Raw genomic sequence first — 21,927 nt, forward strand, 5'->3', positions numbered from 1 at the left:
AATTCCCTTGCTTTGTCTGTGATCCAACAGATATTGGCAATTTGATTTCTGGCTCCTCTGCCTTTTCTAAATCCACCCTATACATCTGGAAGCTCTTGGCTCATATACTGTTGAATCCTGGCTTGAAGGATTTTGAGTATTGCCTTGCTAGCGTGTGAAAAGAGTGCAACTGTGTGGTAGTTTTAACAATCTTTGGCATTGTCCTTCTTCAGGATTGGAATGAAAGCTGACCTTTTCTAGTCTTGTGGCCACTGCTAAGTTTTCTAAATTCACTTGCATAATGAGTGCAGCACTTTCACAGCATCATCTTTAAGGATTTGTAAGAACTCAGCTGCAATTCCATCACCTCAACTAGCTTTGTCCATAGTAATGCTTTCTAAGGCCCACTTGACTTCACACTCCAGGGTGTCTGGCTCTAAGTGAGGAAACACAATATTGTGTTTTTCTTGGTCATTGAGATCTTTTTTGTACAGTTCTGTGTATTCTTAACACCTCTTTTCGATATCTTCTGCTTCTGTTAGGTCCATACCATTTCTGTCCTTTATTGTGTCCGTTTTGCATGAAATGGTCCCTTGGTACCTCTAATCTTCTTGAAGAGCTCTCTAGTCTTTCCCATTCTTTTGCATTCCTCTATTTCTTTGCATTGTTCACTTAAGAATGCTTTCTTATTTCTCCTTGCTTGGAACTCTGCATTCGGAGGAGTATATCTTTCCTTTTCTCCTTTGCCTTTTTCTTATCTTCTTTTCTCAATAGGCCTTTTTGTAAGGTCTCCTCAGACAACCATTTTGCCTTTTTGCATATCTTTTTCTTGGGGATGGTTTTGCTAACCACCTCCTGTACAATGTTATGAACCTCCATCATAGTTCTCTAGTACTCTGTCTTCCAGATCTAATTCTTTTAATCTATTTATCACTTTCACTGTATAATCATAAGGGATTTGATTTAGGTCATATCTGAATGGCCTAGTGATTTTCTCTATTTTCTTCAATTTAAGTCTGAATTTTGCAGTAAGGAGCTCATGAACTGAGCCAGTCATCTCCAGGTCTTGTTTTTGCTGACTGTATAGAGCTTCTCAGCTTCAAAGAATATAATCAGTCTGACTTCCATATTGACCATCTGGTGAAGTCCATGTGTAGAGTCATCTCTTGTGTTATTAGAAGAGGGTGTTTGGTATTACCAGTGTGTTCTCTTGGCAAAACTCTGTTAGCCTTTGCCCTGCTTCATTTTGTACTCTAAGGCCAAACTTGCCTGTTTCTCCAGGTATCTCTTGATTTCCTACTTTGCATTCCAGTCCCCTATGATGAAAAGGACATGTTTTTTGGTGTTAGTTCTAGAAGGTCTTGTAGGTCTTCACTGAACCATTCAACTTCAGCTTCTTTGGCGTTAGTGGTTGGGGCATAGACTTGGATTACTGTGATGTTTAATGGTTTGCCTAGGAAACAAACTGAGATCATTCTGTCATTTTTGAGACTGCACCCAAGCATTGCATTTGGGACTGTTTTGTTAACTATGAGAACTACTCCATTTCTTCCAAGGGATTCTTGCCCACAGTAGTAGATATAATGGTCATCAGAATTAAGTTCACCCATTCCTGTCCATTTTGAGTCACTGATTCCTAAAATATCAATGTTCACTCCTATTTCCTGTTTGACCACTTCAAATTTACCTTGATTCATGGACCTAACATCCAGGTTCCTACTCAGTATTGAGTGTTTGGGAGTCTCCAGCAGAGGCATGGGTCCATAGTGGCCTGCCATGGTGTCAGGGGCACTGGCAGCAGCAGTCCTGTGAGGTGCAGAGGGTAAGCATAAATCCTCTTGGAGGAGGCCACCTTTAGCTCTACCATAAAGTCTATAGAGACTGCAAACTCCAGGATTGGGCCACCTCAGGCCAAACTGCAGGGAGGGAGCACAGCTCCACCCATCAGCAGAAAATTGGATTAAAGATTTATTGATGGCCCTGCCCACCAAAGCAAGATCCAGTTTTCCCTACAGCCAATCCCTCCCATCAAGAAGCTTGCACAAGCCTCTTATCCTCATCCATCATAGAGCAGATAGAATGAAAACAGCAGTCACAGAAAAGTAACCAAAATGATCACATGGATCACAGCCTTGTGTAACTCAATGAAACCGTGAGCCATGCTGTGCAGGGCCACCCAAGATGGGCAGGTCATGGTGGAGAGTTCTGACAAAATGTGGTCCACTGAAGAAAGGAATGGCAAACCACTTCAGCATTCTTGCCTTGAGAACCCCATGAACAGTATGAAAAGGCAAAAAGATATGACACTGAAAGATGAACCCCCCAAGTCAGTAGGTATGCAATATGCTATTGGAGAAGAGCAGAGAAATAGCTCCAGAATGAATGAAGAAGCTGAGCTAAAGTTGAAACAACACCTGGTTGTGGATGTGTCTGGTGGTAAAAGTAAATTCTGATGCTGCAGAAGGTTATAGTAGGGAACTTTATCCAAAGAGTGATATTTTTAAGGAAAAATGTAGGAAGCACATGTAGTTATGGGCCAATTCCATGCATTGCTAATTGAAATCCCCCAATTGTGAAGCTGTGGAGAAACTCTGAACCTAAATTTAATTCTGGAAGATAAGCATTGCTTCCTCATCAGGTTATACCTGAAGTGTTTTCCCACTTTTAAAAAAGGTTGAAAATAGTTTCTAAAGTTAACATATCTGTTTCATAGCATAACATAGTAGAAAATCTACTTAAATGGGGTTCTGAAGAGTTACACTTTAATTGTAGCATATATACAATTTAATATTAAAGTAATCCATTTTGAAATCATTTACATTATTTTTTCAATATAAAATAAATTCTAATATTAACATCTGACCAATAATTTGAATTAAATAATTTATAAAAATTTACAAAGCAGACTACATCCTTATAGTTCTTGCCCTATTGATATACTTGTTTTTAATGTTACTTTTGTATAGTTAGATGGTTTAGCTTGGGATTTATGCAGTGAGGCACAAACCCTTTATTGCAACATGCATCAGCATTTTTTAACTGTAGCATTCTCTATGCCTTTATGAACTATGAGGGTACTTAACTTTAGACTCAGCTTGAAATTAAAACTAAGAATCATGGATATATCTATTGTAACATATTATGCCCCAGTTTATAAAGTTTTCCTACTTCTAAGGAAGCTAATGTTTGTTTGTTTGCTTGTTTGTTTTTTCTTTGATCAACCAGAATTAATTATTTGTATGCAGAGTTTATTAAGACGAATTTTTGAGGATTTGTGTTTCATTGTAGTAATGCCATTCAACATTTTGTACTTTTCCTCACATAGTATTTCCTTTCATTAGGATGATTTGTTTTAAAGCACTACATTTATTGTCCAAGTACAGAGTAAAGTAGGAGAAGAATAACGGTAAATTTGTGAGGTGTGCAGAACAGCAAAATGGAGACTTCTATAAGATTTTATCAAGAGATTTCAAGAGCCTAAAAATCAAAATTATTAAAGCTGCCTTGAAAAAGGTACTTCACTTGATAGAGTAGTTTATTGACCAGCTAATGAGATGGAAAATGGGTTTTGTTGGGGAGATGTGTTTAATGAAGCTACCCTAGAAATGCTTTACACTGGATGAAATCCCTGGCAACCTAGCCTTTGTCAAATTGTCCTTCATCATATAGTTATTTATCATAATTTAATTTAATGAATGAAAGCAACAGTTGAAGCAGATGTGAAATTAATAAGAGGTTCTATTGATAACAGTATAACTATTATATATTGCTTCTAGCTTTTCTTGTACTATAAAAATTACTAAGTTCTATAGTTTCTGCATTTTGACTATTTGATATTTTTTGTTGTTGTTTTAGTCGCTAAGTCATGTCTGACACTTCTGCTACCCCATGGACTGTAGCCTACCAGGTTCCTCTGTCCATGGGATTTCCCAGGCAAGATTACTGGAGTATTGTATGGTAGTTTTATTCCTAGTTTTTAAAGGAATCTCCATACTGTTCTCCATAGTGGCTGTACCAGTTTGCCTTCCCACCAACAGTGTAAGGGGGTTTCCTTTTCTCCACACTCTCTGAGGCATTTATTTTTTTGTAGACTTTTTGATGATAGCCATTCTGACCGGTGTGAGATGATACCTCATTGTGGTTTTGACTTTCATTTCGCTAATAATGAGTGATGTTGAGCACCTTTTCATGTGTTTATTAGCCATCTGCATGTCTTCTTTGAAGAAATATCTGTTTAGGTTTTTTGCCCACTTTTTGATTGGGTTGTTTCTTTTTCTGGTACTGAGTTGCATGAGCTGCTTGTATATTTTAGAGATTAATTCTTTGTCAGTTGCCTCATTTGCTATTATTTTCTTCCATTCTGAGAGCTGTCTTTTCACTTTGTTTATCGTTTCCCTCATTGTGCAAAATCTTTTAAGTTTAATAAGATCCCATTTGTTTGTTTATGTTTTTATTTCCATTACTCTAGGAGGTAGGTCATAGAGATCTTGCTGTGATTTATATCAGAGAGTGTTCTATGTTTTCCTCTAAGAGTTTTATAGTTTCTGGTTTTACATTTAGCTCTTTAATGAATTTAGAGTTTATTTTTGTGTATAATGTCAGAAAGTGTTCTGATTTCATTCTTTTATATGTAGTTGGCCAGTTTCCCCAGCACTGTTTGTTGAAGAGACTGTCTTTTCTCCATTGTATATTTTTGCACCGTTTGTGAAAGGTGTCCATAAGCACATGGATTTATCTATTTTGTTCCATTGATCTATATTTCTGTCTTTGTGCCAGGGTCATAATGTCTTGATGACTGTAGCTATGTAATATAATCTGAAGTTGAGAAAGTTGATTCCTCCAGTTCCATTCTTCTTTCTCAGGATTGCTTTGGCTGTTTAGGGTCTTTTGTGTTTCCATACAAATTGTGAGATTGTTTGTTCTAGTTCTGTGAAAAATACCATTGGTAGTTTGATAGGGATTGCATTGAATCTATAGATTGCTTTGGGAACTATATTCATTTTCACTGTATTGATTCTTTCAATCCAAGAACATGGTGTATTTCTCCATCTATTTCTGTCATCTTTGATTTCTTTCATCGGTGTTTTATAGTTTTCTGTGTACAGGTTTTCTGTCTCTTTAGGTAAATTTATTCCTAAAAACTACCATATGACCCAGCAATCCCATTGCTGGATATACCCCAAGGAAACCACGAATGAAGAAGACACATGTACCCCAATGTTCACTGCAGCACTATTTACCATAGCTAGACTTCCCTGGTGGATCAGATAGTAAAGTGTCTGCCTACTATGCGAGAGACCCGGGTTCAATCCCTGGGTTGGGAAGATCTCCTGGAGAAGGAAATGGCAACCCACTCCAATATTCTTGCCTGGAAAATCCCATGGATGGTGGATCCTGGTAGGCTACAGCCCATGGGGTCACAAAGAGTCAGCACGACTGAGTGACTTCACTCACTCAGTCACTCACTCACTCACGACATGGAAGCAATGTCCATGTCTAGATGGACCTAGATGTCCATCGGCAGACAAATGAATAAGGAAGTTGTGGTACATATACACAGTGGATATATTACTCAACTATAAAAGTGAATGCATTTGAGTCAGTTCTAATCAGGTGGCTGAGCCTAGAGTTTATTATACAGAGTGAAGTAAGTCAAAAAGAGAAAGATAAGTACTGTATGTATATCAATACATATATATGCAATCTAGAAAGATAGTATGGATGATCCTGCATACAGGGCAGCAAAGGAGACACAGACGTGACAAACAGACTTTTGGACTCAGTGGAAAAAGAAGAGGGTGGGGTGATTTGAGAGAATAACACTGAAACATGTACATTACCGTATGTAAAATAGATGACCAGTGCGAGTTCAATTCATCAAGAAGGGCACCCAAAGCTGGTGCTCTGGGACAATCTAGAGGGATAGGGTGGGGAAGGAGGTGGGGCGAGGGTTCAGGATGTGGGGGACACATGTATCCAATACAATAATTGGAATCCTACGGCTGATTCATATTGATGTATCACAAAAAGCATCATAATATTGTAGAGTAATTATCCTTCAATTAAAATAAACAAATAATTTTTAAAAATACTGGAGTGAATTTCCATTTTCTTCTCCAGGGGCTCTTCCCAACCCAAGTATAAAAATAAATGCTTCTTCATGAAAAAGTGTTGTGATGCCATTCTTGTTCTTAAATTTTGATTGTTCTTATGTAAATAATTAGTCATAACATTGCTAGAAATTGAAGATCTAAACATGAATTTAGCAGTTAAATTTAAAATGAAAAGATAATGACCAAAACATGAGGGGAAAGAACAAGAAATTCTCCAAATGCTAAAGGTAAATGTATTCTAGATATACTAGAAATCTTTTAACCTGTAAAACTGAAATACTCGAAACAATCTATCTAAATGGGGCATTTAATCATTTGTAACATTGACTTGTTAACCAATAAGAATATTTAAAACATTTATACTTTAGGGAATTTAATTTCAATTAATTTTAATTTCAAAGCAATTAAAACCCCTTCTCAATTTTTACTGAAAGATAGTTATCTGTCTGCTTAGAATCTGTTAATGTATGGATGTCACCCAAGATCGACTCAATGATTAAATTAATCCTAGGTCTATGTTGGTGCACAGCTATAGCAAAGATAGAGAGATGAATAACAAACTCTATTAATTTGACATACCATGTGTGCCAATAATTGGAAGTTCTAATGGAAATGAACAGTAAGGAATGGGAGGATATATATATGTGTATACACACACACACATATAAACACACACACACACACAAATAGTTTGTTGCCAGTCCTCATTTTTTAAATGTCATTGTAAGTTGCTTTAAATCTTGATCAATCCCATCATTAAAATGGCTTAGAAAACAATTACTAGTCATGAATGAAACAAATTTTTGGCTATACATGTTGGTATATGGCAGAAACCAACACAATATTGTAAAACAATTACCCTCCAATTACAAATAAATAAAGTGTTTTAAACATATTTAAAAAATCACACATCATGACCAAGTGGGCTTTATCCCAAAAATGTAAGGATTCTTTAATATCCACAAATCAATCAATGTAATACACCACATTAACAAATTGAAAGATAAAAACCATATGATTATCTCAATCGATGCAGAGAAAACCTTTGACAAAATTCAACATCCTTTTATAATTAAAACTCTCCAGAAAGCAAGAATAGAAGGAACATACCTCAACATAATAAAAGCTATATATGACAAACCCACAGCAAGCATCACCCTCAATGGTGAAAAATTGAAAGCATTTCCCCTAAAATCAGGAACAAGACAAGGGTGCCCACTCTCACCACTACTATTCAACATAGTTTGGAAGTTTTGGCCACAGCAGTCAGAGCAGAAAAAGAAGTAAAAGAATCCAGATAGGAAAAGAAGAAGTGAAACTCTCTCTGTTTGCAGATGACATGATCCTCTACATAGAAAACCCTAAAGACTCTACCAGAAAATTACTAGAGCTAATCAACGAATATAGTAAAGTTGCAGGATATAAAATTAACTCACAGAAATCCCTTGCATTCCTATACACTAACAATGAGAAAACAAAAAGAGAAATTAAGGAAACAATTACATTCACTATTGCAACAAAAAGAATAAAATACTTAGGAGTATATCTGCCTAAAGAAACAAAAGACTTATACATGGAAAACTATACAACACTGATGAAAGAAATCAAAGAGGACACAAACAGATGGAGAAACATACCGTGTTCATGGATTGGAAGAATCAATATTGTCAAAATGGCTATTCTACCCAAAGCAATCTATAGATTCAATGCAATCCCTATCAAGCTACCAACGGTATTTTTCACAGAACTAGACCAAAGAATTTCACAATTTGTATGGAAATACAAAAAACCTTGAATAGCCAAAGTAATCTTGAGAAAGAAGAATGGAACTGGAGGAATCAACCTGCCTGACTTCAGACTCTACTACAAAGCCACAGTCATCAAGACAGTATGGTACTGGCACAAAGACAGAAATATAGATCAATGGAACAAAATAGAAAGCCCAGAGATAAATCCACAAACCTATGGACACCTTATCTTTGACAAAGGAGGCAAGAATATACAATGGAAAAAAGACAACCTCTTTAACAAGTGGTGCTGGGAAAACTGGTCAACCACTTGTAAAAGAATGAAACTAGAACACTTTCTAACACCATACACAAAAATAAACTCAAAATGGATTAAAGATCTAAATGTAAGACCAGAAACTATAAAGCTCCTAGAGGAGAACATAGGCAAAACACTCTCCGACATAAATCACAGCAAGATCCTCTATGACCCACCTCCCAGAATATTGGAAATAAAAGCAAAACTAAACAAATGGGACCTAATGAAACTTAAAAGCTTTTGCACTACAAAGGAAACTATAAGTAAGGTGAAAAGACAGCCCTCAGATTGGGAGAAAATAATAGCAAATGAAGAAACAGACAAAGGATTAATCTCAAAAATACACAAGCAACTCCTGCAGCTCAATTCCAGAAAAATAAATGACCCAATCAAAAAATGGGCCAAAGAACTAAACAGACATTTCTCCAAAGAAGACATACAGATGGCTAACAAACACATGAAAAGATGCTCAACATCACTCATCATCAGAGAAATGCAAATCAAAACCACAATGAGGTACCATTACATGCCAATCAGGATGGCTGCTATCCAAAAGTCTACAAGCAATAAATGCTGGAGAGGGTGTGGAGAAAAGGGAACCCTCTTACACTGTTGGTGGGAATGCAAACTAGTACAGCCGCTATGGAAAACAGTGTGGAGATTTCTTAAAAAACTGGAAATAGAACTGCCATATGACCCAGCAATCCCACTTCTGGGCATACACACTGAGGAAACCAGATCTGAAAGAGACACGTGCACCCCAATGTTCATCGCAGCACTGTTTATAATAGCCAGGACATGGAAGCAACCTAGATGCCCATCAGCAGATGAATGGATAAGGAAGCTGTGGTACATATACACCATGGAATATTACTCAGCCGTTAAAAAGAATTCATTTGAATCAGTCCTAATGAGATGGATGAAACCGGAGCCCATCATACAGAGTGAAGTAAGCCAGAAAGATAAAGACAACACAATAACGCATATATATGGAATTTAGAAAGATGGTAACTATAACCCTATATGCAAAACAGAAAAAGAGACACAGAAATACAGAACAGACTTTTGAACTCTGTGGGAGAAGGTGAGGGTGGGATGTTTCGAGAGAACAGCATCGAAACATGTATAATATCAAGGGTGAAACAGATCACCAGCCCAGGTGGGATGCATGAGACAAGTGCTCAGGCCTGGTGCACTGGGAAGACCCAGAGGGATCAGGTGGAGAGGGAGGTGGGAGGGGGGATCGGGATGGGGAATACATGTAAATCCATGGCTGATTCATGTCAATGTATTGCAAAAACCACTATAATATTGTAAAGTAATGAGCCTCCAACTGATAAAAATAAATGGGAAAAATAAGAAACTCAAAAAAAATAAATAAATAAAGTGTTTTAAAGTCAAACCGATCCAGATTTTGACATGTTACATGAATACAATGATATCATAGCTAACATGGAAAAAATAAAAAACAATAAATTCGTCTAAGGTGCTTTTCACAGTTAAGTAGTATTTAAAACATTAAGTTTGTAACTATTTCTTATAATCCTAAGCTAAGAGAATATATGCATTTTCCTGCTAGATGTATTTCATACTTCTTTAAATCTTTCATTATTGAAAAGCTATATTCACAAGTAAAAAGTCTCCAAAGACTGCATTAAAAAAAAAAAAAAAAAACTTAGTAAGGAAATGATGTAAGCAGTGACTAGAATTATGACATAGTGAAAATTCTTTTGCATCAGTAGTTACCACGGAGATGTAGAATCACAGCAACACACTTCATTTGGAGAACTTGCCTAGCTCCAAGAGGTTTCTTCTTGACTATCCTCTTTCTCCACCTTCAAAAATATCATATTTTTCTTTCTGATTTTTGTCCAGGTGTATATGGACCCAAATATCTGGACTGTTACACCATATTTTATCACTTGGTTCCATCTACACATGCAATATTTGAACCTGGAAAGTATTCTAAGTATAAAGGTTTGGATTTAAAGCTTTTAGTTATGTTTAAGATACTTGATTTTAGTATCTGAAACAGTTAAGATAAGTATCTGTGGTCCTATCATTTTAAAAGGGATTTAGTTAATTTTTAAAGCCTTCTAAGCAATATGAAGTCTTATTTGGCAGTTATCATAGATCGGAAATTAACTGAACTTGGGCTGAGTGAATCAAATGACCAATAACTTGTTTAAACCATTCTTCACACTGTAAAATGCAGCTACCTTTATTTGATGAGTGAAGAGTGAACAACTCAAAACTTGACTCCGAACTTTCCATTTTTTCATTTATGAAGACAAATGATTATTTTGAATTGTTGCCATAAAACAATTTCAGTTAAGTAAATATTTCTGGAAAGAAAAATTAATTGATGGATCTTCCTAGGAATATTTCATCAGGTATTGTCATTTAAAATCACTGTGATTTAATTTGATTAATCTAAGTTTTCACTCTCTGTTTAGAAACATCACTTTTTGTGAAAGCCAAACTTTTTAGACATGACTGAACATGGGCTTGCATCTACTCTTACTGAAATGCCTCTTATAACTCCACTGATCAACAGAGATCCTATACATCGGGTAAGGGCAGTTTTGCTTCCCCCCCCCCCCCCATTAAAACTAGTCAAATTTTTATTGAATTCATTATTATCTTTTATTTAGAAAAACTGTAACTTTTAATGATTGGTCACTTACTTTGTAAGTTTGTAGTCTCTATCAACATCTACTTATCTTCTTAAAATTGCTTGAGTGATATTTAACACTACCTTAGGTCCCATATAACCTCCTTTTGGGTGGATTTAGATTCTTTTGCAGCCTCCACTGGCAGGCTCAGAAGTTCTGGCAATGTGTCTTAAAGTTATACTACCCAGACTCTATTCTGTTGAATGATTTTAAATATGACTCTAAAGCAGATTCAAGTTCCTTTATACCCATTCATAGCTGTAAGTTCAACTTTCTAATATTTAAAAGTATCATTTTGAGCAGCAGTGACATCTACCCACAGACTTGGTCTCCAGAAAGAAGGAGGGTGTGATTCAGATTTAGCATTTACCCATTTAAGATAATGTATTGAAGAAAAGTCTTATCTACAAATGTAATGTAATTTCAGACTTAAATTTAAGAAAATAGGGAAAACCACTACACCATTCAGGCATGACCTAAATCAAATCCCTTTTGATTATACAGTGGAAGTGAGAAAGAGATTTAAGGGACTAGATCTGGTAGACAGAGTGCCTGATGAACTATGGACAGAGGTTCGTGACATTGTACAGGAGACTGGGATCAAGATAATCCCCAAGAAAAAGAAATGTAAAAAAGCAAAACGGCTGTCTAAGGAGGCCTTACAAATAGCTGTGAAAAGAAGAGAAGCAAAAAGCAAAGGAGAAAAGGAAAGATATACCCATTTGAATGCAGAGTTCCAGAGAATAGCCAGGAGAGATAAGAAAGCCTTCCTCGGTGATCAGTGCAAAGAAATAGAGGAAAACAATAGAATAGGAAGACTAGAGATCTCTTCAAGAAAATTAGAGATACCAAGGGAACATTTCATGCAAAGATGGGCTCAATAAAAGACAGAAATGGTATGGACCTAACAGCAGCAGAAGATATTGAGAAGAGACGGCAAGAATACACAGAAGAACTGTACAAGAAAGATCTTCATGACCCAGATAATCACGATGGTGTGATCACTCACCTTGAGCCAGACATCCCAGAATGTGAAGTCAAGTGGGCCTCTGGAAGCATCACTACGAACAAAGCTAGTGGAGGTGATGGAATTCCAGTTGAGCTATTTCAAATCCTAAAAGATGATGCTGTGAAAGTGCTGTACTCAATATGTCAGCAAACTTGGAAAACTCAGCAGTGGCCACAGGACTGGAAAAGGTCAGTTTTCATTCCAATCCTAAAGAAAGGCAATGCCAAAGAATGCTCAAACTACTGCACAGTTGAACTCATCTCACATGCTAGCAAAGTAATGCTCAAAATTCTCCAAGCCAGGCTTCAGCAATACGTGAACTGTGAACTTCAAGCTGGTTTTAGGAAAGGCAGAGGAATCAGAGATCAAATTGCCAACATCTGCTGGATCATCAAAAAAGCAAGAGAGTTCCAAAATACATCTATTTCTGCTTTATTGACTATGCCAAAGCCTTTGACTGTGTGGATCACAATAAACAGTGGAAAATTCTGAAAGAGCTGGGAATACCAGACCACCTGACCTGCCTCTTGACAAACCTGTATGCAGTTCAGGAAGCAACAGTTAGAACTGGACATGGAGCAACAGACTGATTCCAAATAGGAAAAGGAGTACGTCAAGGTTGTATATTGTCACTCTGCTTATTTAACTTATATGCAGAGTACATCATGAGAAACCCTGGGCTGGAAGAAGCACAAGCTGCAATCAAGATTGCCCGGAGAAATGTCAACAACCTCAGGTATGCAGATGACACCACCCTTATGGCAGAAAGTGAAGAGGAACTAAAAAGCCTCTTGATGAAAGTGAAAGAGGAGAGTGAAAAAGTTGGCTTAAAGCTCAACATTCAGAAAACTATGATCATGGCATCTGGTCCCATTGCTGCTGCTGCTGCTGCTGCTGCTAAGTCACTTCAGTCGTATCTGACTCTTTGTGACCCCATAGACATCAGCCCACCAGGTTCCCCCGTCTCTGGGATTCTCCAGGCAAGAACAGTGGAGTGGGTTGCCATTTCCTTCTGCAATGAGTGGAAGTGACAAGTGAAAGTGAAGTCACTTAGTCGTGCCCAACTCTTAGCAACCCCATGGACTGCAGCCTACCAGGCTCCTCCATCCACGGGATTTTCCAGGCAAGAGTACTGGAGTGGGGTGCCATTGCCTTCTCCATCCGGTTCCATTACTTCATGGCAAATAGATAGGGAAATAGTGGAAACAGTGGTTGATTTTATTTTGGGGGGCTCCAAAATCACTGCATATGATGACTGCAGCCATGAAATTAAAAGACGCTTACTCCTTGGAAGGAAGATTATGACCAACCTACACAGCATATTAAAAAGCAGAGACATTACTTTGCCAACAAAGGTCCGTCTAGTCAAGGTTGTGGTTTTTCCAGTATTCATGTATGGATGTGAGAGCTGGACTGTGAAGAAAGCTGAGAGCTGAAGAATTCATACTTTTGAACTGTGGTGTTGGAGAATACTCTTGAGAGTCCCTTGGACTGCAAGGAGATCAAACCTGTCAATTCTAAAGGAAATCAGTCCTAACTATTCATTAGAAGGACTGATGCTGAAGCTGAAACTCCAGTACTTTGGCCACGTGATGGGAAGAACTGACTCACTGGAAAAGACCCTGATGCAGGGAAAGATTGAAGGCAGGAGGAGAAGGGGATGACAGAGGATAAGATGGTTGGATGGCATCACTGACCTGATGAACATGAATTTGAGTAAACTCCGGGAGTAGGTGATGGACAGGGAAGTCTGGCCTGCTGCAGTCCATGGGGTCGCAGAGTCGGACACGATTGAGCGACTGAACTGAACTGAACTAAATGCGAAAAGGTCTCTGTTTTTCTTCAGAGCTTAAAAAATGAGCAAATATTGTACTTCTAGCTTATCATTTTGACATCACCATGTCAAAAGCAGCCAGTATAAAAATGACCTTACTAAAGTTAAAATTACTTTTTACTAGATGGAGAGTTATCTGGATACCACTGTTGGAACACAGTGTACTGCTAATTATTCACAAATGATGACTCATCCCAAGAGATATACCAGATGGCCTTCTTGCCCTCAATACTGGGTACAACAAGTATGTTTGAATTTTTCCTTCAGATAAGTTTGGTTTTCTGTTTTTCTTTTTTTGCAGATTTTTTTTTGGAGGGGTGGAATTTGGTTCCTCCATCTCAATACACCTATTTCCTATGATCTTATTATATTAAGTTTTACTTGGGTGAGAGGGGACCTGCTTTTACTTAGTGCCTATTTGTACTCTACTCCTTGAGCATTTTGAGACCCCAGTTAGTGATTTTGGACATTTTTTCAAAAAGACAATGATGATTTTTTCATAGATTAATGGAAAATATGCCATTAAAGAATGGTTTGTTTCTAGATTATACTGGTGCATGTTAACCCTGGGGAGACCCTCACCATCAAGTCCGATGATGGGAGCATTCAAAATATTCAAGGTCAGTAAAAGTATGTATGTTGTTTGATATCAAATAGAGGTGAATTTAAATATTAGTGTGAGATGATTTTACTAGTAATCTAATCCCCTAATATCCTTTCTTGTTTGAGCCATATTGAATGCTCTTAAGTTTATATACTCCTCATAGGAGCATAATGTCAACAGAGCAACCAGGACTCATCTTGCTAGTGTTACTACAGACCTTCATGTAAAGTACTTATAAAAATTAACAATTAATTGAAGAATTCCATTTGAAAAAGTCCAGATTTTGAAACTATTCACAACCACTGATAGTTTTAGACTATCCTCTGACAGGAGACTGGTGAGCACTCCAGACAACTCATTCATTCATATATTCAACAAGTATCTCATTAATGCCTAGCCTATTCCAGCACTAAGCTAAGTCGCTTCAGTCATGTTCGACTCTTTGTGACCTTATGGATTGTAGCCCACCAGGCTCCTCTGTCCATGAGATTCTCCAGGCAACAGTACTGGAATGGGTTGCCATACCCTCTTCCAGGGGATCTTCCCTATCCAGGGATCGAACCTGCCTCTGCGACTCCTGCATTGCAGGCAGATTCTTCACCACTGAGCCACCTAGGAAGCCCATTCCAGCACTACACTAAACATTTAAGATAGAAAAATGTATAAGATGGGGGAAATTATTTATATATAACTATTAAAAGTTTGATATCTATCTATATACATGTGTATATAGCAAATGTGCAGCATACATAATTATTTCAGTAGTAGTACAAAGTTAATAAATATATACTTCATTTAAGATTTATTACCGGGGCTTCCCTAGTGGATCAGTGGTAATGAATCCATCAGCCAATGCAGGAGACGGGTTTGATCCCTGGTCCCAGAGGATCCCACATGCCATAGCGCAACTAAGCCCATGCACCATAACTACTGAACCTGTGCTCTAGAGCTAGTGTGCTGCAACTACTGAAGTCTGCACACCCTAGACCTTGTGCTCAAGAGAAGCGACCACAATGAGAAGCCCACACACCACAAGTAGAGAGTAGTCCTTGCTTGCTACAACTTGAGAAAACCCCACACAGCAACAAAGACCCAGCACAGCTAAAATAAATACATAAATAATAACAATAAATTTTTTAAAGATTTACTATTATTTCAAAGTGCGGTGATTTTTTCTGTTTTTATGCCAATTATTTTGCATCTGAAGGTGATTTTGAGGTATGTCTCAAATTGCTTTGAAACATCATTTAGCATTGGGTTCCATATGGCTGCTATATACAGTTTACCATAAACTCATCTTTATTACTTTCCCCCTTATTAAGAGCAAATTACCATTCTAGGCCTTGAAGCCACATATACTTTTACAACTAAGCACTAATTATAATAATTTCAGATAAACAAAAGAATGCTGATATACAAATGTCTCTATTCTGTGTTGTATTTTTATTTCCTATGCTATGTGTATTTAAGATAGTAAGCATACCAAGGATAAAAATAAGGCATCACATGAGTAGCATTGGGTCCTTTATGTTATGTTGTTCCTCCCAAATTATCTCACTTTGCTAATATTAGTTAAAAGCCTTCATGTGAAAATTGATTTAAGTTTTTTATATAATATCACTATAAAATATATTTTATGATACAGAGTAAAACTTCTATTATTCAACATACAACTATGATAGGTGAATAAAATGAGTAAGTAAAAGACAATTATGTGTATGTACTAAGTCACTTCAGTCATGTTGGACTTTTTACGACCCTATTGACTGTAGCCCACCAAGCTCTTCTGTCCATGGGTTTCTCTAGGCAAGAATACTGGAGTGGATTGCCATGCCCTCCTCCATGGGATCTTCCCGACCCAGGAATCAAACCCACGTCCCCTGTATCTCCTACATTGGCAGGCAGATTCTTTACCACTAGCACCACCTAGAAAGCCCAAAAACAATTATACTTGAAGTAAATACACTAGCTGTGTATTTGGCCAAAATTTTTATGATATAAATTTGACCCAATCCTCGTTACATACCTTGCTTATTTTTCATCACTTGTGATGAATTTGTATTGATTTATCTACATTCCTACATAGTCTCCTATGTAAGTAAACAAAATACACTTTCAAAATGGGTGACTTGTTAAGACTTGGGACTAGTTTTCACTCTGCAAAGTTAAATGGATTTTTTTAAACTTATTCAAAATTTTATTAATAATAATTCTCCTTTAGGACCCGCTGATGTACCTTTGATGTCACCAAGTGGTACTTTACCACCAATATATCTTCCTCCTGGTTACATGTCTCAGGTATACTACTGTGGTTTTCTTTGGTATTTAGCACTAAGTCACCATTTAACAGTTCTTTTTACATTACAGTATGATAAGAGAAATTCTAGAATACCATTTATTTATTCACTTTATTGTTATCATGAATGCTAAAAGGCAATTGCAGTGATGTTTAACCAAACCTCCCTAGTTCAGTTCAGTTCACTGGCTCAGTCTTGTCCAACTCATTGTGACCCCATGAACCACAGCACACCGGGCCTCCCTGTCCATCACCAACTCCCGGAGCTTACCCAAATTCATGTCCATCAAGTCAGTGATGCCATCCAACTATCTCATCCTCTGTCGTCCCCTTCTTCTCTGGCTCTCAATCTTTCCCAACATCAGGGTCTTTTCAAATGAGTCAGATCTTCGCATCAGGTGGCCAAAGTATTGGAGTTTCAGCTTCAGCATCAGTCCTTCCAATGAATACCCAGGACTGATCTCCTTTAGGATTGACTGGTTGGATCTCCTTGCAGTCCAAGGGACTCTCAAGAGTCTTCTCCAACACCACAGTTCAAAAGCATCAATTCTTTGGTGCTCTGCTTTCTTTATAATCCGACTCTCACATCCATACATGACTACTGGAAAAACCATAGCCTTGACTAGATGGACCTTTATTGGTAAAGAAATGCCTTTGCTTTTTAATATGCTCTCTAGGTTGATCATAACCTTCCTTCCAAGGGGTAAGCCTCCTTTAATTTTATGGCTGCAATCACCGTCTGCAGTGATTTTGGAGCCCCCCAAAATAAAGTCAACCACTGTTTCCGCTGTTTCCCCATCTATTTGCCATGAAGTGATGGGATCAGATGCCATGATCATAGTTTTCTGAATGTTGAGCTTTAAGCCAACTTTTTCACTCTCCTCTTTCACTTTCATCAAGAGGCTTTTTAGTTCCTCTTCACTTTCTGCCATAAGGGTGGTGTCATCTGCATACCTGAGGTTGTTGACATTTCTCCGGGCAATCTTGATTGCAGCTTGTGCTTCTTCCAGCCCAGGGTTTCTCATGATGTACTCTGCATATAAGTTAAATAAGCAGAGTGACAATATACAACCTTGACGTACTCCTTTTCCTATTTGGAATCAGTCTGTTGCTCCATGTCCAGTTCTAACTGTTGCTTCCTGAACTGCATACAGGTTTGTCAAGAGGCAGGTCAGGTGGTCTGGTATTCCCAGCTCTTTCAGAATTTTCCACTGTTTATTGTGATCCACACAGTCAAAGGCTTTGGCATAGTCAATAAAGCAGAAATAGATGTATTTTGGAACTCTCTTGCTTTTTTGATGATCCAGCAGATGTTGGCAATTTGATCTCTGATTCCTCTGCCTTTCCTAAAACCAGCTTGAAGTTCACAGTTCACGTATTGCTGAAGCCTGGCTTGGAGAATTTTGAGCATTACTTTGCTAGCATGTGAGATGAGTTCAACTGTGCGGTAGTTTGAGCATTCTTTGGCATTGCCTTTCTTTAGGATTGGAATGAAAACTGACCTTTTCCAGTCCTGTGGCCACTGCTGAGTTTTCCAAGTTTGCTGACATATTGAGTACAGCACTTTCACAGCATCATCTTTTAGGATTTGAAATAGCTCAACTGGAATTCCATCACCTCCACTAGCTTTGTTTGTAGTGATGCTTCCAGAGGCCCACTTGACTTCACATTCTGGGATGTCTGGCTCAAGGTGAGTGATCACACCATCGTGATTATCTGGGTCATGAAGATCTTTCTTGTACAGTTCTTCTGTGTATTCTTGCCGTCTCTTCTCAATATCTTCTGCTGCTGTTAGGTCCATACCATTTCTGTCCTTTATTGAGCCCATCTTTGCATGAAATGTTCCCTTGGTATCTCTAATTTTCTTGAAGAGATCTCTAGTCTTCCTATTCTATTGTTTTCCTCTATTTCTTTGCACTGATCACCGAGGAAGGCTTTCTTATCTCTCCTGGCTATTCTCTGGAACTCTGCATTCAAATGGGTATATCTTTCCTTTTCTCCTTTGCTTTTTGCTTCTCTTCTTTTCACAGCTATTTGTAAGGCCTCCTTAGACAGCCGTTTTGCTTTTTTACATTTCTTTTTCTTGGGGATTATCTTGATCCCAGTCTCCTGTACAATGTCACGAACCTCTGTCCATAGTTCATCAGGCACTCTGTCTACCAGATCTAGTCCCTTAAATCTCTTTCTCACTTCCACTGTATAATCAAAAGGGATTTGATTTAGGTCATGCCTGAATGGTGTATTGGTTTTCCCCACTTTCTTCAATTTCAGTCTGAATTTGGCAATAAGGAGTTCATGATCTGAGCCACAGTCAGCTCCAAGTCTTGCTTTTGCTGACTGTATAGAGCTTCTCCATCACTAACTGCAAAATCAATCTGATTTCAGTGTTGGCCATCTGGTCATGTCCATGTGTAGAGTCTTCTCTTGTGTTGTTGGAAGAGGGTGTTTACTCTGACCAGTGCATTCTCTCGGCAGAACTCTATTAGCCTTTGCCCTGCTTCATTCTGTACTCCAAAGCCAAATTTGCCTGTTATTCCAGGTGTTTCTTGACTTCCTACTTTTGCATTCCAGTCCCCTATAATGAAAAGGACATCTTTTTTGGGTGTTAGTTCTAGAAGGTCTTGTAGGTCTTCATAGAACTGTTCAACTTCAGCTTCTTCAGCATTACTGGTCAGGGCATAGATTGGTTTACCATGATATTGAATGGTTTGCCTTGCAAATGAACAGAGATCATTCTGTCGTTTTTGAGATTGCATCCAAGCACTGCATTTCAGACTCTCTTTTTGACTATGATGGCCACTCCATTTCTTCTAAGGGATTCCTGCCCACAATAGTAGATATAATGGTCATCTGAGTTACATTAACCCATTCCAGTCCGTCTTAGTACGCTGATTCCTAGAATGCCAGTGTTCACTCTTGCCATCTCCTGTTTGATCACTTCCAATTTGGCTTGATTCATTGACCTAACATTCCAGGTTCCTATGCAATATTGCTCTTTACAGCATCAAACCTTGCTTCTATCACCAGTCACATCCGCAACTGGGTGTGGTTTTTGCCTTGGTTCCATCCCTTCATTCTCTCTGGAGTTATTTCTCCACTGATCTCCAGTAGCATATTGGGCACCTACCGACCTGGGGAGTTAATCTTTCAGTGTCCTATCTTTTTGCTTTTTCATACTGTTTTTGGGATTCTCAAGGCAAGAATACTGAAGTGGTTTGCCATCCATTCTCCAGTGGACCACATTCTGTCAGACCTCTCCACCATGACCCATCTGTCTTGGATGGCCCCACACAGCATGGCTTAGTTCATTGAGTTAGACAAGGCTGTGGTCCATGTGATCAGATTGGCTAGTTGTCTGTGATTGTGGTTTCAGTCTGTCTGCCCTCTGATGCCCTCTCTCAGAGCCTACAGTCTTACTTGGGTTTCTCTTACCTTGGACGTGGGATATCTCTTCACAGCTGCTCCAGCAAAGCGCAGCCACTGCTCCTTACCTTGGAAGTTGGGTATCTCCTTACGGCTGCCTCTCCTGACCTTGGACGTGGGGTTGCTCCTCTCAGCCACCGCTCCTGACCTTGACCACTCCCCAGACTGTCTTGTAAATAATGCCTTATTCATCTAATGAATTTATATCTCTTCATATTCATTAATACTTCATTGTTTTTGTTTGTTTCTATATATTTTAACCAGTCTTAATTATCTCCTACAATTGCTACTGTAAAGGCTTCTGACAGTGTGTGGACATTATTCCCTCAAATTACTTAGTATTTTCAGTTCAGTAGTATTTCATTGTCAGTTGTCAGGCTACAATGGGCACTTTTTTAAACATTCATTTATTTATTTTATTTGGAGGCTAATTACTTTACAATATTGTGGTGGTTTTTGCCATACATCAACATGAATCAACAATGGGTGGACCTGTAATGTGTCCTACCATCCTCAACCGCCCTTCCACCTCCCTCCACACCCCATTCCTCTGGGTTGTCCCAGAGCACCAGCTTTGTGTGCCCTGCTTCATGCATCGAATTTGCACTGGTCATCTCTTTTACATATGGTAATATATGTTTCAATTCCATTCTCTCATATCGTCCCACCCTCGCCTTTTCCCACAGAGCCCAAAAGTCTGTTCTTCACATCTATGTCTCTTTTGCGGTCTTGTGTATAGGGTCTTGTGTATAGGTATATAGATTTGAGTTTACTCAAACTCAAGTCCATCGAGTCAGTGATGCCATCCAGCCATCTCATCCTCTGTCGTCCCCTTCTCCTCCTGCCCCCAATCCCTCCCAGCATCAGGGTCTTTTCCAATGAGTCAACTCTTCACATGAGGTGGCCAAAGTATTGGAGTTTCAGCTTCGGCATCAGTCCTTTCAATGAACATTCAGGACTGATCTCCTTTAGGATGGACTGGTTGGATCTCCCTGCAGTCCAAGGGATTCTCAAGAGGCTTCTCCAACACCACAGCTCAAAAGCATCAATTTTTCAGTGCTCAGCTTTCTTCACAGTCCAACTCTCACATCCATACATGACCACTGGAAAAACCATAACCTTGACTATGTGGACATTTGTTGGCAAAGTAATGTCTCTGCTTTTTAATACGCTATCTAGGTTGGTCATAACTTTCCTTCCAAGGAGGAAGCGTCTTTTAATTTCATGGTTGCAATCACCATCTGTGATTTTGGAGCCCAAAAAATAAAGTCTGACACTGTTTCCACCGTTTCCCCATCTATTTCCCATGAAGTGATGGGACCAGATGCCATGATCTTGGTTTTCTGAATGTTGAGCTTTAAGCCAACTTTTTCACTCTCCTCTTTCACTTTCATCAAGAGGCTTTTTAGTTCCTCTTCACTTTCTGCCATAAGGGTGGTGTCATCTGCATATCTGAGGCTATTGATATTTCTCCCGGCAATCTTGATTCCAGCTTGTGCTCCTTCCAGCCCAGCATTTCTCATGAGCACCGAAAAATTGATGCTTTTGAACTGTGGTGTTGGAGAAGACTCCCTGTTGAGAGTCCCTGGGACTGCAAGGAGATCCAACCAGTCCATCCTAAGGGAGATCAGTCCTGGGTGTTCATTGGAAGGACTGATGCTGAAGCTGAAACTCCAATACTTTGGCCACTTCATGCAAAGAGTTGACTCATTGGAAAAGACCCTGATGATGGGAGGGATTGGGGGCAGGAGGAGAAGGGGACGACAGAGGATGAGATGATTGGATGGCATCACTGACTCGATGGACATGAGTTTGAGTAAACTACAGGAGTTGGTGAAGGACAGGGAGGCCTGTCGTGCTGCGATTCATGGGGTTGCAAAGAGTCGGGCACGACTGAGTGACTGAACTGAAATGAACTGAACTGAACTGTATAGGGTCGTCATTGCCA

General features: G+C 38.7%; 1 protein-coding gene across 1 annotated transcript in view; it reads left to right on the forward strand.

Annotated features, from left to right (window-relative positions):
- The first annotated feature begins 10,630 nt into the window (after window positions 1–10,630).
- The window catches only part of LOC133052742 (fibronectin type III domain containing protein 3C1-like), a 60,130-nt gene continuing 48,833 nt past the window's right edge, over window positions 10,631–21,927 (forward strand). Inside the window, 3 exon segments of the mRNA XM_061137606.1 lie at window positions 10,631–10,711; window positions 14,201–14,276; window positions 16,482–16,558. Coding sequence (XP_060993589.1) covers window positions 10,631–10,711; window positions 14,201–14,276; window positions 16,482–16,558 — 234 coding nt within the window.

Source organism: Dama dama, chromosome X, assembly GCF_033118175.1.
Source record: "Dama dama isolate Ldn47 chromosome X, ASM3311817v1, whole genome shotgun sequence".
In the NCBI taxonomy this organism is placed as follows: Eukaryota; Metazoa; Chordata; class Mammalia; order Artiodactyla; family Cervidae; genus Dama; species Dama dama.